Below are 20,465 nucleotides of genomic sequence, written 5' to 3' on the forward strand. Positions count from 1 at the left end.
GAAAAAGCTTGAAGCAGCAGGAGAGGTAGATGGACGAATATACACTTGGGCCAGCGCCTCCTTGATGTATTCCTCCATGGCCTTCTCCTCGGGAATGGATAGGGGATATATCCTTCCCTTTGGCACTGGTTCACATGGCAGCAGATCGATGGCACAGTCCCACGGCCGGTGTGAAGGCAGCTTGGAGGCCCGTTTAGGGCAGAAGACGTCGCTGAAGGGGGCGTAGCATTGAGGAATGGTGATGGACTGATTTTCAACTGGGCTCTCAATAGACGTGGAGTAGACTGGGAAATAATAAAGGCTACCTTTGAACGGTCAGTGGGGTACAAGTGCAGTTGCATCTCCAGGGCCAGCGAACATTGAAGGAGGAATCCGCTGCATTCCTCTGCCGAACTAGAGTAAGGGCGCCGGCCTGGCCATGGTACTGGCGTGAACGGCAGGTGAGGAAGTGATGACAGGGTCGGCGGAAGTAGGTGTAGGAGGTGCTGGTGTTGCCATGAGTGTTCGTCGGAGTGCATCAACCAGATCTTGAAAGGGGTCCGTGAGGCTCATGCTTGTGCCTGGCGGTGCTGGTCCGGTCATCTGTTACGGATCACTCGGGAAGCTGAGGAGTAACAGAATGAAGATGTTTATTGTACACAGACACAAGCAGAGGAGCAGGTAGTGATGAGTGACAATGAGGATGGATCCGTGAAGGTAGGGTGAAGACTTCTTGGAGGGACGGTGAGCCACACACACACACACTTGGGGAACTAGGTTTTCGGAGAGAATTGCTGGAGAGAGTAGAAGAGGAGTTAGTCCTTATAGTAAGCATACAGGAATGATCTTGTCGCGAACGTGACTGGACAATGTTTGAGTGCGTGTGTGTGTGGCTTTTATGGTGCTGCGGTGATAGGCTGGTGATGAGGATCAGGCGGAAGTGATTTAGAACTACTTCGTGAACTGGTTCAAAAAGAATCCGGTTACATCGAATGAGTCGTTTGCGAACCGTAATCACAAACTGCTTTGTTTTGAACTGTCTCACAACAGACACGGAAGAGAAGACAGTGCTGAATAAAGTCGTAGTTTTGCTATTTTTGGACCAAAAACGTATTTTCGATGCTTCAAAAAATTCTAACTGACCCTCTGATGTCACATGGACTACTTTGATGATGTTTTTATTACCTTTCTGGACATGGACACAGTATACCGTGCACACAGTTTCAATGGAGGGACTGAGAGCTCTCGGACTAAATCTAAAATATCTTAAACTGTGTCCCAAAGATAAACAGAGGTCTCACTGGTTTGGAACGACATGAGGGTGAGTTATTAATGACATAATTTTGATTTTTTGATTAACTAACCCTTTAATTAACCCTTGCATTGAGTTGCTTAATAAGGTTAAAATTAAATTAGATACACCAGTACAGATGAGAGTCTGGAGGTAAAGTTACTTGCATTGCCTGTGCAAAGGGGGTTCCCTTTGTTTTGCTGATTGGCTGGAAGTTCAGTAGTCTTTGAAGTGACGTCTTGGGAAGCCCGTGGTTGGGTGTTGGCTGATGATGCAGAGTTGTGGGCTGGTTGAAGTTGAACGGGCACTCAAGGTCAGACTCTTAACTCAGAACACGAAACTCTCAAACAGAAAAGAAAAGAAACTAAAAGTAAAAGAACAGAAGTAAAGTTTGACGTGACTAGGTGGTTTTTCTTCTCATCACGGCTAAGTAGCAGCAGGCATGCAGGCTGAAGCACGCTGGAACCACGCTCAAAGAATGCTAAAAGTGATGACTAAAAGTAAAAGCTAGGTGCAAAAACTAAAATCAGGCTAAAAGCAAAATTTGATTTTGTCCTGAGTATTTAAACTGGCCTTTTGTCCACACCTCAAATATTGTCTTGACCAATTAGATATTGTCTTTGCTCAGGGTATCATAAATCATATGTTATCTTATCAAGCACGTGGTCCAAATGTTCCCGCTCTTGCAGGGTATAATTTTGGACACGATTCCCATAAAAAGAATATGATACATTTGACAAATAACTGATGGTCAGAAACATTTTAAGCAAGCAGATTGAATTGGGAGGTAGAGCTGACAGAATCTGTTTGCATTTTAAGCAAACAGATTGGGAGTCAATCCAAAAATCTTGTTTATTACTCTCATGGGTTACATGTGATGGTCGGCTGTGTAACTCTTTGACCATCAATCTTGATTACTTGCCCCAAATTTGACAATCTCTTCTCCGAATTAAAATTGTCAATAATTGTTCTAAGGGTGTTGTTGAAAGCTGTTCTGTGAAAAAGTTGGTCGGTTGGTTGGTTCTTTCTTCTGACTTGTGGCACTACAAATTGATTTACAACATCCTGTTGGCTTTCTGAGAAATTAGGCTCATGTTTCAACCATGGTCCTGATCGACTATGTAATTTGTCTGGTTCGGGTCTGATATACTACAATATGAATCAAATTAAAGTAGATTGAGAAATATACAGTAGGACGACAAGCTAAATGGGCTTTACCGCCACGTATACCGCCGCGGCAACTGAATTCAGTTGCGTGTTAAAATTATTCGCTTAACTACCGGCAGGTGGCGCAAAGGGATGAATTTTGAACTGACTGTAATAATAAAATGACGGTTTGTAAAATAAGATGAAAGGACAAGTAAAACATCAATAGCATTATATTATAACATTTTAACATCCTTAAAAACCATTATAAAATTTAAAGTAAGAGTTCATTTAAAAACGTGGGATAGTCTTCTCCCTGATGCTCTGCATGGTCAACTGTCACCTGTAAGCTAATGTGTGCATATATGCATTGTGTATTGCAGGCAATGTATAATATCAATATAGCAATATTTTACAATCTAGCCTATGCATGCTCTGTGCGACCCAACAGGCTTGCAGGCCTCTAACCGACACAGTTTTTTTTTTTTTTATGCTAAATACTGCGGGACAGCTGAATTACACTCTTGAGCTATAGCGCCACAGTGGTAAAATCTCATTATTGCAGACCCTTACATTAGGTCAAATAAAAAAATATGACAATATTTATTTTTAATTGTAATTGATTGCCCTAATCATGAGCAATGTAGTTTTTCCACCACAAATTCCAACTCCAACACCAACTGTATTAAGCACAATTGTAATAAAATTATAATTTTATTAAAATTTTACACTCATGTGGGTACAAGGCAATAAAATGTAGTACAGGGGAAGAAATACAGCATAACATTCGGGAAGGGAGGAGAAAAACAACCCCCAGATTATGTTCCCTTGGGAGGTTTATCAGTTATTGTTAAAAACGGAACACCAATTAAAAAAAATACAAATTTTAAAGGTGCCATAGTATGCCAAAATCTGTTTGAGCACAGTTGCGTGGCTGTAGTGTGTAAAAACAATCAGCCTATAATGGTAAAAATTCACCCACTAATTGTTTTATAATCTCAATAATTCATAAACACTCTCTCCACACCAGCAGTTCCAGGATTCTTACTACTATGAGGACAACGTCAGAGAAAGTCCTGCCTATTTGTGACGCTCTCTGCCATATTAGCATATACACAGCCCTGGGTGAGAAACTGCAGTCAGCCATTACGCTTCTCTTGCAGTTGCTGCTGGAGGTACAATGTCAGCGCCAAAGAGCCATTAAAAGTGTCGTGTGCTGGGATGCACCAACGAACATAGGAGTCTCCACAGACAACTGAGGACACGATGGTTAAATTTCATTTTCGAGGGAAATGTCCCGGGGAAAAAACTGAAACAACCTATACACTTGTGCTAACATTTTACACTGGACTGGCTAACAAATGAGGGTCAGTTTATGGCTGGAGTTGTGCAAAAATTGCTTCTTAAAAGTAGGATCGATACAAATGCTTCATGTGCAAACATGCAGTCAACAGACAAAGCAAGCATCAAAAATCATATTTTTTCTTTTCCAAAAGAGCTTCTTGGCTCTTTGTAAGTCTAATGTTGCTAAAGCTACCATTGTGTCTGCCTGTTTTCACTAATGCCTACTAGAATGCTCGTAAATAGGAATGTGGTAGTTAAAAATTTCATTTGGAAGCAATGTGAAGTCAGTAACACTTGATCACCACCGGTTAAAGGAGTCATATGATGCTTTTTTTAAAGATCATTATTTTGTGTATTTGGTGTAACAGAATATATTGACTTCTTGTAAACGCATCATATGACCCTTTCAAACTGTAACATCGGTTACAGCATGGGCTCTTGAAGCTCCACCAGGGTTGCCAGGTTTTCACAACAAAACCCGCCCAATTGTTACTCAAAACTATCGCAATCGCGTTTTGAGAGGGATCCTTGGTCAAATTTGCAATTTAGGGGATATATATCACATTATTGGGTGCACCGGTATTATTATGCACCGGTTGACCGGCCATAAATCAGTTTTTGGTCTTTTTTCGGCCGATTTTTCCGGAAGTGCGCCCGCTTGCACAGACTACATTGTAATAGTTTGCTATATCATTTGTGTGGAAGTATTTCGAAATCTGTGTGCAGGACACAGGCAGCCGTTCAGCACTGGAAGTGCAGAGCTACATGTCTGAGGCACAGATAGCAGGAAGCGAACAGCCGTTGTTGTACTGCCGCACAAATAAGAGTCCCTTTCCTGCGCGCACTAAAGCTGCGCCAGCATACCGGTTCACGCCCTGAACATGCGTAGACAGTGAAGAGATGTTCAGCTCAACTTCTCACGTGTTGGATGAGAAACGAAACGGACTAAACTGTGAAAAAGCTGAAACTTTTTTTTTTTTTTTTGTATATTGGAACTTGCATACACGTTTGAAAAGCCAGAAGTAAACGTCAGTTCTGCATTAGGATGATTATTTTTATTTTACCTTAAAATTACATAGACTTAATTTGATTTAAAAGTCACCTGCTGTAGCACACTGAAAAACAGTGTTTCATTCATCCAATTAAAAAAATTTAGGGTAATGATTCACATCTATTTTTTTTTTACTTGAGACAATAAGTTATTTATTTTTCATTGGCTCAAGTAAAAAAATATAGATGTGAATCATTACCCTAATTATTTTTATTATTATTATTGGATGAATGATACACTTTGCATCTTTGTTTTATTTGCACCAACATTATTTGATTTTAACATTTTGTAATAATTTATTTATATAGCATACTTTTATTTAGTCTCACTGGTAAAGAGCTTTTTTATTTAAAAACAAATTTAAAAACAAAAAAACAAATATTGAATGCTGATTTAGAAACTGTCGGGATGAAACGGGCTGGATTCAGTTGCGGGTTTACACTGAGCTTTATTGAAAGCAGATGAGACAAGGCAGGTGAGTATCGTTCCACAGTTTAACTCGTTCGACAGCCGAGACCCAGAGAAATGAGAGCTGGAATCTTCTAGGAGTACTGTATTTGTGAGAACAAGAGGCAGAGCAAAACAGCAAAAGATACTGGAGCCTGAAGACAAGACAAGACAAGGTGAGTACACAGACCAGCTCGAGCTATTGGTAAGAGTTACAACAGTCTGGCAATGGACAGAGAAACACAGGGAATTATAAAAGGAAGAAATTAGAAGAACATTGAAAACAGGTGGCGAACAATTAAGGTTAACAACGAAGAAACAAGGAGGGCGGGGAAAACTCAAATCAAACAGGCAGACGCAGTGAGCTGTCAAACCATCCAAACACACATTCACAACCCCAAAAGGCAGGTGATTAGCCCCGAACCCTGACAGTACCCCCTCTCCCAGGAGCGTCACCCGACGCTCCAGAGAGGGGCCCACCTCAATGGGTTTGACAAGACAAACAGAAACAATCTTTAAAGACAGGATAAAACAGACAAGATAGCCCATTCAGATGGCTGACAACTAGCAGGAGCATCCTCCGAGGGACTCGTCAGAAGCAGCAGACAGCTGGTCTGGTATGATCTCGTGGTCGCAACCTCTAGCAGGAACAACCTCCGCGGGCTTGACAAGGCAAACAGGAACACATCTCCACGGCCATGACCCAACTGGCAAAGACGACCTCAGGACATAACTGGACCAACAGGAACATTTTACATGACCATAACTTGACAGGCAGGAACACCGTCTACGGCCTTGACCCAACTGGCAGGAATGACCTCTGTAGGTCTGACAGGACAGGCAGGAACACTTTACATGGCCCTGATGTGACCGGTAGGAACAACACTTGAGAACTTGACAAGACAGGAACAAACTCTATGGCCAAACAGACAAAGTAGGTAGGGGCAACCTCTGAAGGTGTGATCTCTGGACACTTGACAACATCTGTGGACATGACAGGAGAGATCTCTGGACACTTGACAACATCTTCTGGACACTTGACAACATATGTGGACAAGACAGGAGAGATCTCTGGACATTTGACAACATCTTCTGGACACTTGACAACATATGTGGACAAGACAGGAGTGACCTCTGGACACTTGACAACATCTGTGGACAAGACAGGAGAGATCTCTGGACATTTGACAACATCTTCTGGACACTTGACAACATCTGTGGACATGACAGGAGTGATCTCTGGACACTTGACAACATCTGTGGACATGACAGGAGTGATCTCTGGACACCTGATAACATCTGTGGACATGACAGGAGTGAACTCTGGACACTTGACGACATCAGTGTGGCTCGTCACCTCTCGCTGAAGGCCATCCAACCGTGTGAGGAGTTCGAAGACTCGGGCACTAAGAGCGTCCACATCCTGCGCAATGGTGTTGAGCTGGATGGCATGCTGACCCAATCAAACTCGCTGCTGTATGAGAGCCGAGCGAAGTGGATCAGATCCCGCTGAATCCATAATTGGCCAGACTGTTCAGTCAGGAGAAAACGGGCTGGATTCAGTTGCGGGTTGAGACAAGGCAGGTGAGTATCGTTCCACAGTTTAACTCATTCGACTGCCGAGACCCAGAGAAATGAGAGCTGGAATCTTCTAGGAGTACTGCATTTGTGAGAACAAGAGGCAGAGCAAAACAGCAAAAGATACTGGAGCCTGAAGACAAGACAAGACAAGGTGAGTACACAGACCAGCTCGAGCTATTGGTAAGAGTTACAACAGTCTGGCAATGGACAGAGAAACACAGGGAATTATAAAGGGAAGAAATTAGAAGAACATTGAGAACAGGTGGCGAACAATTAAGGTTAACAACGGAGAAACAAGGAGGGCGGGGAAAACTCAAATCAAACAGGCAGACGCAGTGAGCTGTCAAACCATCCAAACACACATTCACAACCCCAAAAGGCAGGTGATTAGCCCCGAACCCTGACAGAAACATCTTATTGAATGTGTGTTGACTGGACTGTAGAACTATGCAGTTATTGCCTTTAATTTCACATGGTTACAGTTAATCTTTTCATTTACGGCCAGTTCTATGTAGTTTCAACCCAATTCAAAAACGAAAGCTAAATGCTGATCTCTGTACCGTCTATGTTTGAATTGAATGTAGGCCACTTACTGTGCAGTTACATTTCAGATGGTTACGATTATTGTTTTCAATAACCAAAAGCCAGTTTGGTCTATTAAATACCAAATAAACATCTTGTTTATGCACACTATCCTTCCTTCTTGTTTTTTGCTAAGATTAAAATTAAATTTTTTGCAAAGATTTAAAAAATAAAAAAAATCGGAAATCGGTATCGGATTTGGCCAGTTTGCTTGTAAAAAAAATCAGTATCGGAATAGGCCATGAAAAATCATGATCGTGCATCCCTATTATTGGGGTCGCTTAAACATGTGGGAAAACTGCGGACTTGGCAACACTGACTGCTCCGAAGTCGTCTGAAAAGGGAGGCAGGGGGAGCAGCTCATTTTCATTTAAAAAGGACAAAGAAATAACAGAGCATTTTGGCTCATACCCTAAAAGTAGAAATTTCTACAAGCTATTAAACATTATCTGTGGGGTATTTTGAGATAAAACTTCATACACACACTATGGGGATATCAGAGAACAATTTAGAATATTGTATCAATGCTTTCTATGGTACCTTTAAATAAAAAACCTCTTGACACTAGATGTGCCGGTATTCGGTAATGCGATATCACAGTAATTAACATTAACGATATTGTTATCGTTGGCACTTCTAAATACCGAGAATAATTATATATTACAAATTATTCCGAATTTGGAATGCATTTTTAGAATACAATTCCTATCAACTGGTCAAAATACACAACACCGCTGTATGCTGCTTGCAAGAGCATGCGCTCTGATGTAAACAGACACGCTGTGTGAAAGCAAATTCACTGTCTGGCAGCAGATGGCGCTAAACTGCAGAAAAAACATCCTTTACTCTGAAAAACCCATAAAAAAAGCAGCCGCACTACTTTCTAAAACGTATTTAAATAGCCATTCAAATTTGTGGATTCACTATGGTGTTCATCACAGCGCCAAATACTTAAATATTTACTTAATAGGCTATTTATTTTCAAACTTTTTTTTTCATTTTAATCTGGACTACAACATTGATTATTGTTTGTTCACACTTCACATTAGGGTTTCATTAGTTAACATTAGTTAACATCATTAATCTTAGGTATTCCAATATTTAATAACACATTGTTAAAATCAAAAGTTACAACGCCAGCTTCATTTAGATTTAAAGATATTCGTCATCAAATTATAACACATGAAACTCCATATGCGCACATTGCAATATTCTCATGGTTTTTTACACTTATCATTCAATGAAACATGCTCCGATCGTGGAAAATGGCATATCCTTATTTACAGCAGATTTTCACAATTGAAATGAGTCCAAAAGTAATACCAAACTTTTGACTCTCCTTGCTATTTTTGTGTATGTCACTCAGAAAAAAAAAAAAACTTAAGTGAGGCAAAACAGGCTTCAAGGCTTAAAGTGTAAATACTGTGAATCTGCTCTGAAACAATCTGTGCTGTATAAAGTGCTAACAATATTGGGAAACTAAATTACAGGCAAAAAAATAAATCATAATTTGCATGAACTAAAGTGAGCCTTCTCTGAACCATAATTTGTCAAACTTGTCATTTTTTATCCCAGCATGAATGTTTCTTCAGTTACATTACATTATCAAAACATGGTGACATTTTAGAAGAACTTACGGGAAGCACCCCAGGCATTCTCTCTCCACTCTTCACCCAGCAACATCCCTTTGCGTCCATCTTTTACAAATTCATCAGATTCCCAAAATTTTTTTGCAGGAAGTAGCTGCAAAAAAGGTCAACATTGCAACTTTTTTTAAGAATATATTTATACAGACAACAGAAAAAAATGTACAAACATTAAAGTATTATAGGAAATTCAACACTGGTGATACTGGACAAAAGGCTTTTTAAGGACTGAATAACATACCTCACCCATTCCACGAGACTCCAGAGCCAAGGCTTGAAAGTCATAATTCATCTCATCCACAGTGCGCACCTACACAAAGAGACATTTGAAACTTCTTCCAACTTTGCACACACATACAGTACAGACCAAAAGTTTGGAAACATTACTATTTTTAATGTTTATGAAAGAAGTTTCTTCTGCTGATCAAGCCTGCATTTATTTGATCAAAAATACAGAAAAAAATTAATATTGTGATATACTACAATTTAAAATAATTGTTTTTCAATTTATTATACTTTAAAATATCATTTATTTCTGTGATGCAAAGCTGAATTTTTAGGATCATTATCACATGATCCTTTAGAAATCATTCTAATATGATGATTCATTATCAAAGTTGGAAACAGTTCTGCTGCTTATTTTTTTAGAACATGTGATACTTTTTTAGGATACTTTGATGAATAAAAAGTAAAAAAAAAAAAAAAAAAAAAAGAAGAAGCTATGTTTTTAAAATATAAATATTTTGTAATAACAATATACACTACTGGTCAGTAATTTTTTTTTCCTTTCTTTTTTTTTTAAATAAAATCAATACTTTTATTCAGCAAGGATGTGTTAAATTGATAAAAAGTGATAGTAAAGAAAATATATTATTAGAATATATATTAGACATTTTATTATTATTTTGAATAAATGCAGTTCTTTTTAACCTTTTATTCATCAAATATATTAGACAGCAGAACTGTTTCCAACACTCATAATGAATCAGAATATTAGAATGATTTCTAAATGATCATGTGATAGACTGGATGTTACATGTGACACTGAAGGCTTGAGTAATGATACTGAAAATTCAGCTTTGTAAATAAATAAAAATCAAAACACAAACTAAAACCCAGGCCTGGTCCTCTCTCATCCTTCACTGTCGTTGCTTCTGTTTTATATCCTTCCATCTCCTCCGTGGGACTCGAGACCAGTGGGTCGAGCAGGTGTCGCTCATTAGAAAAATTACACACATATATATTAGGGGTATAATGGTTCACAAAATTCACGGTTCGGTTCGATACAATACACTGGTGTCACGATTCGGTTCGGTACGGTTCGGTACATTTAATATACAGCAAAAAGAAAAAATTGGCAGATAAATTTCCTTGATTTTTTAAAAAATGTTTTATTTATTAAAACTAACAAAGTATGTTTTTTTTGTTTTTTTTTACATTGAACAATGATGGAGCTATTCTTTACCCATCTTCTATGGTGTTTTCTTAGCAGCATACTGTATAAAACAAAAACAGCTCGTGAAAGGAATATTGTAACGGGGCTCAATTACATTAAGCATGTTCTTAAAACCTACGTTTTCCACTACAGAGTAAGGCGCTCGCTCACTCAGTACGCGCTGAAGGCTCGTTGCAAAATGGCTAATGCGTTTAACAGACCAGAAATAGAAGATCCTCCAATAACCAACAGGTCTGGTGTTTGGGTGCACTTTGGATTCCCTGTAAGCTATAATGGTGATGATAGAATGAATGGTAAATAGTAAGGTCTCATATCCGCGGCTATAACGTAAATGTAGCCTACCGATTGCAGTGGTGATGTCTTTTGCCCTGTTTGAATCCGTTGTAAATGTCTGTCTAAATGCTGCGGGGATAGTTTGTTGCGTGTATGTTTTTTTCGTTTTTTCCCAGATACTGACACACTAAGGTGATGTCGGCGTAAATGAGTTGACATGTTTCAAATATTCCCGCTGGGGTTTTTTTTTTTTTTTTTTGTATTCCGCTGTTGTACCCTAGATGCGACATATCGTTGTTTTTTTTTATCCACCACTCTCTTGCCTTCACCATTATAGCTTACAGGGAATCCAAAGTGCACCCAAACACCAGACCTGTTGGTTATTGGAGGATCTTCTATTTCTGGTCTGTTAAACGCATTGGCCATTTTGCAACGCGCCTTCAGTGTGTATTACTGAGTGAGCGAGCGCCTGACTGAGTAGCCTAACATAAACATATAAGTTGGTGTTTTTTTTCTTCTTCGGGGGGTGTCAGGGGCGTTGCCTGTTACGTCGTTTGGGTTATTGGGCTACCTTGTTGAACGCATATTATATTTCACAATTTTTTTTATTTTCCAAATATAATTAATTAGTCCAACGAACGGTTCAATACGAATACGCGTATCGTTACACCCCTAATATATATATATATATATATATATATATATATATATATATATATATATATATATATATATATATATATATATATATATACATATATACACATATATACACATATATACACATATATACATATATACATACATATATATATACATATATATACATACATATATATATACATATATATACATACATATATATATACATACATATATATATACATACATATATATATACATACATATATATACATACATATATATATACATACATATATATATACATACATATATACATACATATATATACACACACAGATATATATATATATATATATATATATGTATGAAGAGTTTGGTTCTATATGTATGTGTGTATATATATATATATACACACACACACACATATTATATATATATATATATATATATATATATATATATATATGAAGAGTTTGGTTCCAAAAAAGCAAAAATCTGTATTATATCTGGTCGATACTAAAAAGTAAATTTTAATTTTAAATTTTACGCAAAAAACTATATTCAGAGATATTTGGTAATATTTTCTCCCTTTTTTTTCCAAACCGCGACAAACCAATCACAGCGCACCATTCCACACACCCTAGACATTAATGGCAGCTCTTTGAATACAACCAGCATCCTAGTTTCTTCATCTGCTTTGTGAACCAACAAACAAGGGCTGCACAATAAATCGCATATAATCGTCATGCTCATGTCATCAGTAAAGCTGGTTCTGTGAGTAAAGGTACACTAGAATAAGCCACATTTCATTTTATATTTTCTGAGCAAAAAAGAATCTGTAATTTTTTTCCCATGATTTACAGATGACACCAAATGTAATTCAGTGCAACAAAATCATATACCAAAAAAATCTTATCAGGCATATAGAATAAAAATCATTAGGGTATCAGTGCAGCCCCCAAAAAAACAAATTAACTATAATTATAAATCTTACCAAATTTATTACAAAAAATATATATAAAAAATTAAGTGTGATCACTTTTTCCCCTATATTTCAAAATAAGTATGTTGTTTCATGTCAGTGTGACATTTAATTAAACAGTCTTCTGTCTTTGTGCCCACGTTCACATTCCTTTGCTCAAGGGTTAGACTGAGGTCTTACTTACCTGGTCAACATGGTTTCCATCACCAGTGGGCCAGCGGTGTTTGCTTGCAGTGCAGTCACCCAACTGCTCCCCAGGCTGCCTTTGAAAGAAATAGCCCACAGTGGCATCATCTTGGGAGCGACCGCTCAGTGGAGGCTGAGGGGTGCCAGGGTTGGGATTTGCCACCCGGTCCATACCTGGCAGAAGGTGAGCTCCTCCAGGTCCCTGCCCAGCACCTCCCACTGTGGCTAGAGAACCCCCTGCATGGACTCTGACCCCTCCAGTCTCTGGGGCACTATTCGTGTGCACCATCCCGCCACGCGTCTCCTGCCAGGCTACGTCATTCATACCTAAGATGCTGCATGGAATGCTCATTCCACCGAAAAACCTACAGAATTGTTTTTTTGTTTTTTTTATGGCAGTTTTAAGGACCAGGTAAGAAAGAAAAAAAAAATATATATATATATATATATATATATATATATATATATATATATATATATATATATATATATATATAACTATAGCTATGCAATCAGATACAAACAAATGAAACTACACAAATTGTAAAACAAAGCCACAGAATATCCTATTATCTCTAGAAATGTGTCCAATAACTAAACATTGCTTACTCAATTTTTAAAAGCATTGGATTTAGAAAAATGCGTTTTCAAAAAGACCTGAAATAACGCGTTTCTGTGACGTGTGAATGTTTTAGTACAGGGATAGTAGAATGCTAACGGCTAACACACATGATGGACGGCGGTGAATGCAGTCTTCATATTAGATGTAAAATTATGCCTTTTTGCCTTTAAAGCTTCGAGCTCACAACTAAATCCTTAAATGTTTGGTTCTCAGTAGTGTTTTTATTTGATCGGCCTGTGTGTTAGCACCGCGGGGCCCTTGACTCTGCCAGCTAGCACCTCGCTAACAGTCAGCACAAGATATGGCTTGTTTTAAAACAAACCCAGATTTATTTATATTTAAAATTCAACAGCGTCAATGAACTGATATGCGACATTGCAAGTTAATAGCGAATCCAAATGTACTAAAAATCCTTGCAAAACCAACTTCAAGGTGTTTGTTTCTGCTAGTCCTGAGACTTTTTGTTGATAAAACAACACACAGGCCTCTCACCACTAAAGTTCGTTTTGCAACGAATGAATCCCTTAAAAGCCATTTAATAATTATATATCTCTACACGTTGACCTCCCTGTTATGAACCCAACAACGAGGATATTTCATAAGAATTTATTAATAAAGCCCCATGTTTTATGGCTGATAAACTCTCAACATGGCCCTCTGCTCAAGCTCTAAACAAAAGGGGCAAATTGACGTTAACGCTCCGAATTATCCATTACATCTGGTTAAAACTACTCACGTGTGGTGTATGATGATCTTCAAGCACGATGTTTCGAGGCTATGATGGACGCGATGTTGTGTATAAGTTTAGTATCCGTGGAGATAGGGTGAGGATGTGAGGATGTGTGAGTGTGTGTGTGTGTGTGTTAATCACCAGGTGTCGGAGGCGCTTGTGTAGGGAGTTTCAAAGGATTGGTCCCCTCCTCCCCTATGTATAAACACTATCATACACAACGCATCCAACATTACTAACAGTTCAGATGAACATATTTGTATTTACTAAACTTTACGCAAACAGCTGTTTTAGTTTTTTTTTTTCCATTTAAAGATGTACCTTGACACAGGTTTGTTTAGTTTCTTAAAGTGTTCACATAACTTTAAATTGTAAAGTTTAAATTCTGCTAAATTACAAAATGTAATGAGTCTAAAAGAGTGTAAATTACAAAATGTAAAAAGTGGCAAGTGGCAATAGACAAATAATATTGTCTGTTCAGTTTTACTTGACTGTATATACCCTACAGTCAAGTCTGACAACTTAAAAATGTTTTCTGGATTATTTATATATGAATATGAAGGTATTTTGTAGATCACAGATTTGACTTGTATTGTTTTAGCCTATTTAACCTTATGAATATAAAAAGAATGTTATGCATAGTTAATCTATTAAACAATTTACAGAGGTTTAAACAAAGCCTCTTTAAGATATATATAGAGAGAGAGAGAGAGAGAGAGTCTTCGTTTTAAAATAAGCAATCTAAAATACTGGACAACATAAGTATTACAGCCTTCATCTCCTTTCAATTGCTAAATCGCTGACATTTATTAATTGCTGTTAGCAGACAGAACATCAGGACAGGAATTCGTGAGCAATGAGCACACTTGAACGCAGCAATATGCATGCTACTACGATAAAAAGACGCAACTTCAGATGCAACTTCTCATTTTAAATGGACAGTAATACATAAAGTCATGTCATGCATTATGACAAATGGTTTTAATATCATTAGGATCTATAAAAACTAAGGTAGCATTTAATGAATTTTAAGTGCTTTGGAGATCACATTTTATTTTCAAACTAATAAAAAATTGTTCATACATATGAAAATATAAAAAAATTAAACTATTGCTTACTATAAGTCATTATATATATATTAATTTTGATATTAACTGTTGATTGACGAGAAATTGCTATATATCCTATATATATCTGCTAAAACTATGTAAATTGGAAAATATTAATGTAAAGAAAGGAAGACAAAATATACCAAAGGATATGAAGCATGTTGTTTTTTTCTTTTTTCTCTGTAAACATTTACCTCTGTAAAAAAAAATACTTACTTGTTATTCAGAGTGATGGAAACTGATATAAAAAAAAGTTTTCTTATGTGGTTCCCTCTCTAGCAGATGTAATGGAGGCCGCCAAATAGTTCTTGTGCAGGTAAACCTCACTCCCCGATCTCAAGAGACGCTTTGTAGTCACTTAGCTTCCTTGTTAGTGCTTCCGCCTCCCATGCCGGAGACCCGGATTCGAGGCCCATTCGGAGTGAGTGCGAAGTGTTACACAGAAGGGTTACACAGACAACATTGTGATTAGTAACATAAAGTGTTGTAGTACGTGGGCAAACATTATTTTTTCAGTCTTCTCTTAAACCACTTCACTGATTCTCATACGATTTTTGTAAAATTGTGCTAATTTTATAAAAATATGATTGGAAATATACTTCAGTGATATTTTACTCATAAGAATTTTAGGAGTGCCAATAATTGTTGCAAACATGCACTTGAGAAAAACATTTATTTCATCATAAGATTTTCTCCCCACTTTCAATTGTTTTACTTCAATGATTGGTTATAAACAATGCAGATTTATTTTCATAGTCACCTTTGATAAGGTTGCCAATATTAGTGGAGAGCACTGTATGTGTGGCTGATTTCTTTCAAGTTTCTCACAGCTTTAGGGTTATGAGTCAGCCCACTAAGTTTCATTCCGTTTAGCCTCCGTTAACCCCTTCTAATAGGTGCTCAAACTTAATTTGCAGGTGGTGGGCATGTTTTTTGAGATAGCCAGTCTGGCTATGGCACCGTCTACAAATGTAGTTAAAGTTAAATTGATGAGTAGACTGAAGTTGGGCTCAAGTGGTTGTTCTGTGGGATGTGTTTCCTATACATTTATTTATTTGTGGCGCTCACAATATCAACAGTGACCGATTTCCCAGAAGGCTTGTTTCAATAAATGTGAGCATGTACTACACGTTTAAAAATCAAAATGAGGCACGGGTGTTTTCATATCACTGTATTTTTCTGAAGGAAAATTAAGGAATTAATGAAAATGGCATTTTCATTTCATCTTGCATGTTATATGCCTGATAAAGCAGCCTTTGTGAGCTCAGCACTGCTTTGTGTACAGCAGAAACCTCTGTTTCTCCCGATTTAAAGCACCTCCTGCTGGCAGATAATTAATTTGCATTTTCAGTAAGTCTGATTTACACAACAAACATTTATCTTGTTATCAAAAATAATTTACTCTAGAAGACTTAGCTGTTGTTATTGATTCTATTTGAAAGTCTACCAGAAGTTAAGTTAGGGCCACAAAAGCGTGCATGTTCAGTAACATTTGTTTATGTTGTTGCCGTTGAAAACGTCTATTCATGGGTTTCAGTCACGTCTTTTTTGTTGTGTCCGCCATCTTTAGGACCTTGGGTAGGCTCTCCTTAGTGATTGGATAGCAGTCCATCCACCAACAATGGAAATCAATGGTATTTAAAAACAAAGTAAATACTTTAGGATTAGATCCTTATTTTCTGTCAATCAAGCTGCTGACTCCACTAAAGTCTAGTTAAAACTTAGCAATTTGACATTTACTGATAGGCCATTTACATCTACCTCATACACAAACCCTCTCCATACATTCGGGCCATTTTTAGTAAAATTTTCACCTGCTAGAGACTTCTCCATCGGCCCTGATCCATCTATCTCACCCGACGTGGATGCCTGTGTACTCAATCAACTGAACCAGATGCGACAGCCATAACTTACCAACACTGCCTCATTTAAGGCAGACTCGCCACAGTTTCCATCTCTAGTTTCGAATTATCATTTAAGAATGTACTCAACTGATTAAAAACTATTTTCTCTAGTATTTCTCTAGTATTTTACTTAAAAATGTAAGATTTGAAATGGGTCTATAACTACTAGGAGTTAAAATATCTAAACTCCCTTTTTTGTACACAGGTTTTACTAGGGCAGATTTAAGGTCAAAAGGGAAAATGCCAAGCTGCAGGTAGTGATTAACTATCTCAAGGATATTAATAGATATAGAATCAAATATACTTTTAAAAAGAAAGGTAGGAATAGGATCAAAGGAGCAAGTAGATGGTCTCAAGTCTGTTACAACCTTTCTTAGTGTCTCAACATCAACCAAAGTAAAACTTTCCATTTTGATAATATTCTCTACACTTAATAATGAAGGGAACATAATTGACTTATTATTATGTATTGAACAGATTACTGATCTGATTATTAATTCCTCATTGTCATTAGGATATGTCCCCAAAACCTTCAAACTGGCTGTTATTAAGCCTCTCATCAAAAAACCACAACTTGACCCCAAAGAACTAGTTAATTATAGACCAATCTCGAATCTCCCTTTTCTGTCCAAGATACTAGAAAAGGTGGTATCCTCACAATTATATTCCTTCTTAGAGAAAACTGGTATATGTGAGGATTTCCAGTCAGGATTTAGACTGTATCATAGTACTGAGACTGCTCTCCTTAGAGTTACTAATGATCTGCTCTTATTATCTGATCGTGGGTGTATCTCTCTATTAGTTTTATTGGATCTTAGTGCAGCGTTTGACACAATTGACCACAACATTCTTTTGCATAGACTTGAACACTTTGTTGGCATCAGTGGAAGTGCATTAGCATGGTTTAAATCGTACTTATATGACCGCCATCAGTTCGTAGCAGTGAATGAAAATGTATCCTATCGATTACAAGTGCAGTGTGGAGTACCTCAAGGCTCAGTACTAGGGCCGCTACTCTTCACGCTTTATATGATACCCTTGGGAAATATATCATCAGGAAACATGGTGTTAGCTTTCACTATTATGCTGATGATACTCAGCTCTATATTTTTCGCGGCCCGGTGAAACACACCAATTTGAAAAACTAATGGATTGCATAGTCGATATAAAAAACTGGATGACGAGTAATTTCTTACTGCTAAATTCTGAAAAAAAGAGGTGTTAATTATAGGACCTAAAAACTCCGCTTATAATAACATAGAACACTGTCTAAGACTTGATGGTTGCTCTGTCAATTCTTCGTCATCAGTTAGGAACCTAGGTGTGCTATTTGATCGCAATCTTTCCTTAGAAAGCCACGTTTCTAGCATTTGTAAAACTACATTTTTCCATCTCAAAAATATATCTAAATTACGGCCTATGCTCTCAATGTCAAATGCAGAAATGTTAATCCATGCATTTATGACCTCAAGGTTAGATTATTGTAATGCTTTATTGGGTGGTTGTTTTGCACGCTTAGTAAACAAACTACAGCTAGTCCAAAATGCAGCAGCAAGAGTTCTTACTAGAACCAGGAAGTATGACCATATTAGCCCGGTCCTGTCAACACTGCACTGGCTCCCTATCAAACATCGTAAAGATTTTAAAATATTGCTTATTACTTATAAAGCCCTGAATGGTTTAGCACCTCTGTATTTGAATGAGCTCCTTTTACATTATAATCCACTACGTCCGCTACGTTCTCAAAACTCAATTTGATAATACCTAGAATATCAAAATCAACTGCGGGCGGCAGATCCTTTTCCTATTTGGCGCCTAAACTCTGGAATAACCTACCTAACATTGTTCGGGAGGCAGACACACTCTTGCAGTTTAAATCTAGATTAAAGACCCATCTCTTTAACCTGGCATACACATAACATACTAATATGCTTTTAATATCCAAATCCGTTAAAGGATTTTTAGGCTGCATTAATTAGGTAAACCGGAACCGGAAACACTTCCCATAACACCCTATGTACTTGCTACATCATTAGAAGAATGGTATCTACGCTAATATTTGTCTGTTTCTCTCTTGTTCCGAGGTCACCGTGGCCACCAGATCCAGTCTGTGTCCAGATCAGAGGGTCACTGCAGTCACCCGGATCCAGTACGTATCCAGACCAGATGGTGGATCAGCACCTAGAAAGGACCTCTACATCCCTGAAAGACAGCGGAGACCAGGACAACTAGAGCCCCAGATACAGATCCCCCGTAAAGACCTTGTCTCAGAGGAGCACCAGGACAAGACCACAGGAAACAGATGATTCTTCTGCACAATCTGACTTTGCTGCAGCCTGGAATTGAACTACTGGTTTCGTCTGGTCAGAGGAGAACTGGCCCCCCAACTGAGCCTGGTTTCTCCCAAGGTTTTTTTCTCCATTCTGTCATCGATGGAGTTTCGGTTCCTTGCCGCTGTCGCCTCTGGCTTGCTTAGTTGGGGACACTTCATCTACAGCGATATCGTTGACTTGATTGCAAATAAATGCACAGACACTATTTAACTGAACAGAGATGACATAACTGAATCTAATGATGAACTGCCTTTAATTATCATTTTGCATTATTGACACTGTTTTCCTAATGAATGGTGTTCAGTTGCTTTGACGCAATGTATTTTGTTTAAAGCGCTATATAAATAAAGGTGACTTTGACTTTGAGGAGCTTTGAAATCCTGAACTCAAATGGTGTGGAAAAATTAAGTTTCTATTAGTAGCCTATTTCATTGGCTTGCTACAACATAAATATTGTTTTAAACTAATCAACAAATATATTTATGTTTAAATTGCATACATTATTAAGTTGATGTAATTATCAACATTATTCTGTCATGACAACTCATTAAAATAATGCTGGCAACTTAAAAGGTTTAATCAAATTAAAAATTTAGAATATTTAATTTACAACAATGTAAGATAAGATAAGATAAACTTTATTTTCCCGAAGGAAATTAGTTTTAGACACAGTATGGCTGCTGCTTAACACAGTAACATGCTACATACATATAATACAAAAAGAGCCCATCACTGCCCTGCTCACAATATACGTTATACACAATATAAGCAATATACAAACTAAATTGCACCCTACCCAGTGTTCAACACACCCTTGGTCAATATAAACATATGTTGTTACACACGCTAGATGGGTGAAAAAAAAAAACCTCTGACCTCTGCCTAACTTATGGTTTAATGCTTTAATGGACAGTGGGACAAAAGAGTTCTTAAAACGGTTAAGCCTACATTGAGGAACTCGAAAGAGTCTTCCCGAGGGAAGAAGTTGGTACTCAGAGTGAAGGACATGAGCAGGATCTGAAATTTTTTTTTGAGCCTGTCTATTAATGGTTTCTTCAAAAAGTGCCTGAAGTGTGGGATGCTGCTTAACCCCCATCATTTTCATGGCTCTCTGTGTTAACCGTGTTATCTAGGCTTTTAAGGTTTCCAAACCAGGCT

At 37.6% G+C, this 20,465-nt stretch overlaps 1 protein-coding gene across 9 annotated transcripts in view; it reads right to left on the bottom strand.

Moving 5' to 3' along the window:
* Positions 1-14,124, bottom strand: part of LOC132107082 (pumilio homolog 2-like) — a 131,858-nt gene extending 117,734 nt beyond the window's left edge. For 5 of the 9 annotated variants that reach the window (XM_059513269.1, XM_059513262.1, XM_059513263.1 and 2 more), the window contains exons 1-4: positions 13,968-14,123; positions 12,608-12,974; positions 9,309-9,377; positions 9,059-9,164 (exon numbers count right to left, since the gene is read on the bottom strand). In XM_059513269.1, coding sequence (XP_059369252.1) covers positions 9,059-9,164; positions 9,309-9,377; positions 12,608-12,961 — 529 coding nt within the window. In that variant the 5' untranslated portion in view covers positions 12,962-12,974; positions 13,968-14,123. Of the gene's footprint in view, positions 1-9,058; positions 9,165-9,308; positions 9,378-12,607; positions 12,975-13,967 lie in introns of all 9 variants that reach the window. The other 4 variants (XM_059513270.1, XM_059513267.1, XM_059513268.1 and 1 more) reach the window with 2 other exon arrangements.
* Between the last annotated feature and the right edge of the window lie 6,341 nt (positions 14,125-20,465).

This window comes from Carassius carassius, chromosome 27 (genome assembly GCF_963082965.1).
Source record: "Carassius carassius chromosome 27, fCarCar2.1, whole genome shotgun sequence".
Lineage (NCBI taxonomy): Eukaryota > Metazoa > Chordata > Actinopteri > Cypriniformes > Cyprinidae > Carassius > Carassius carassius.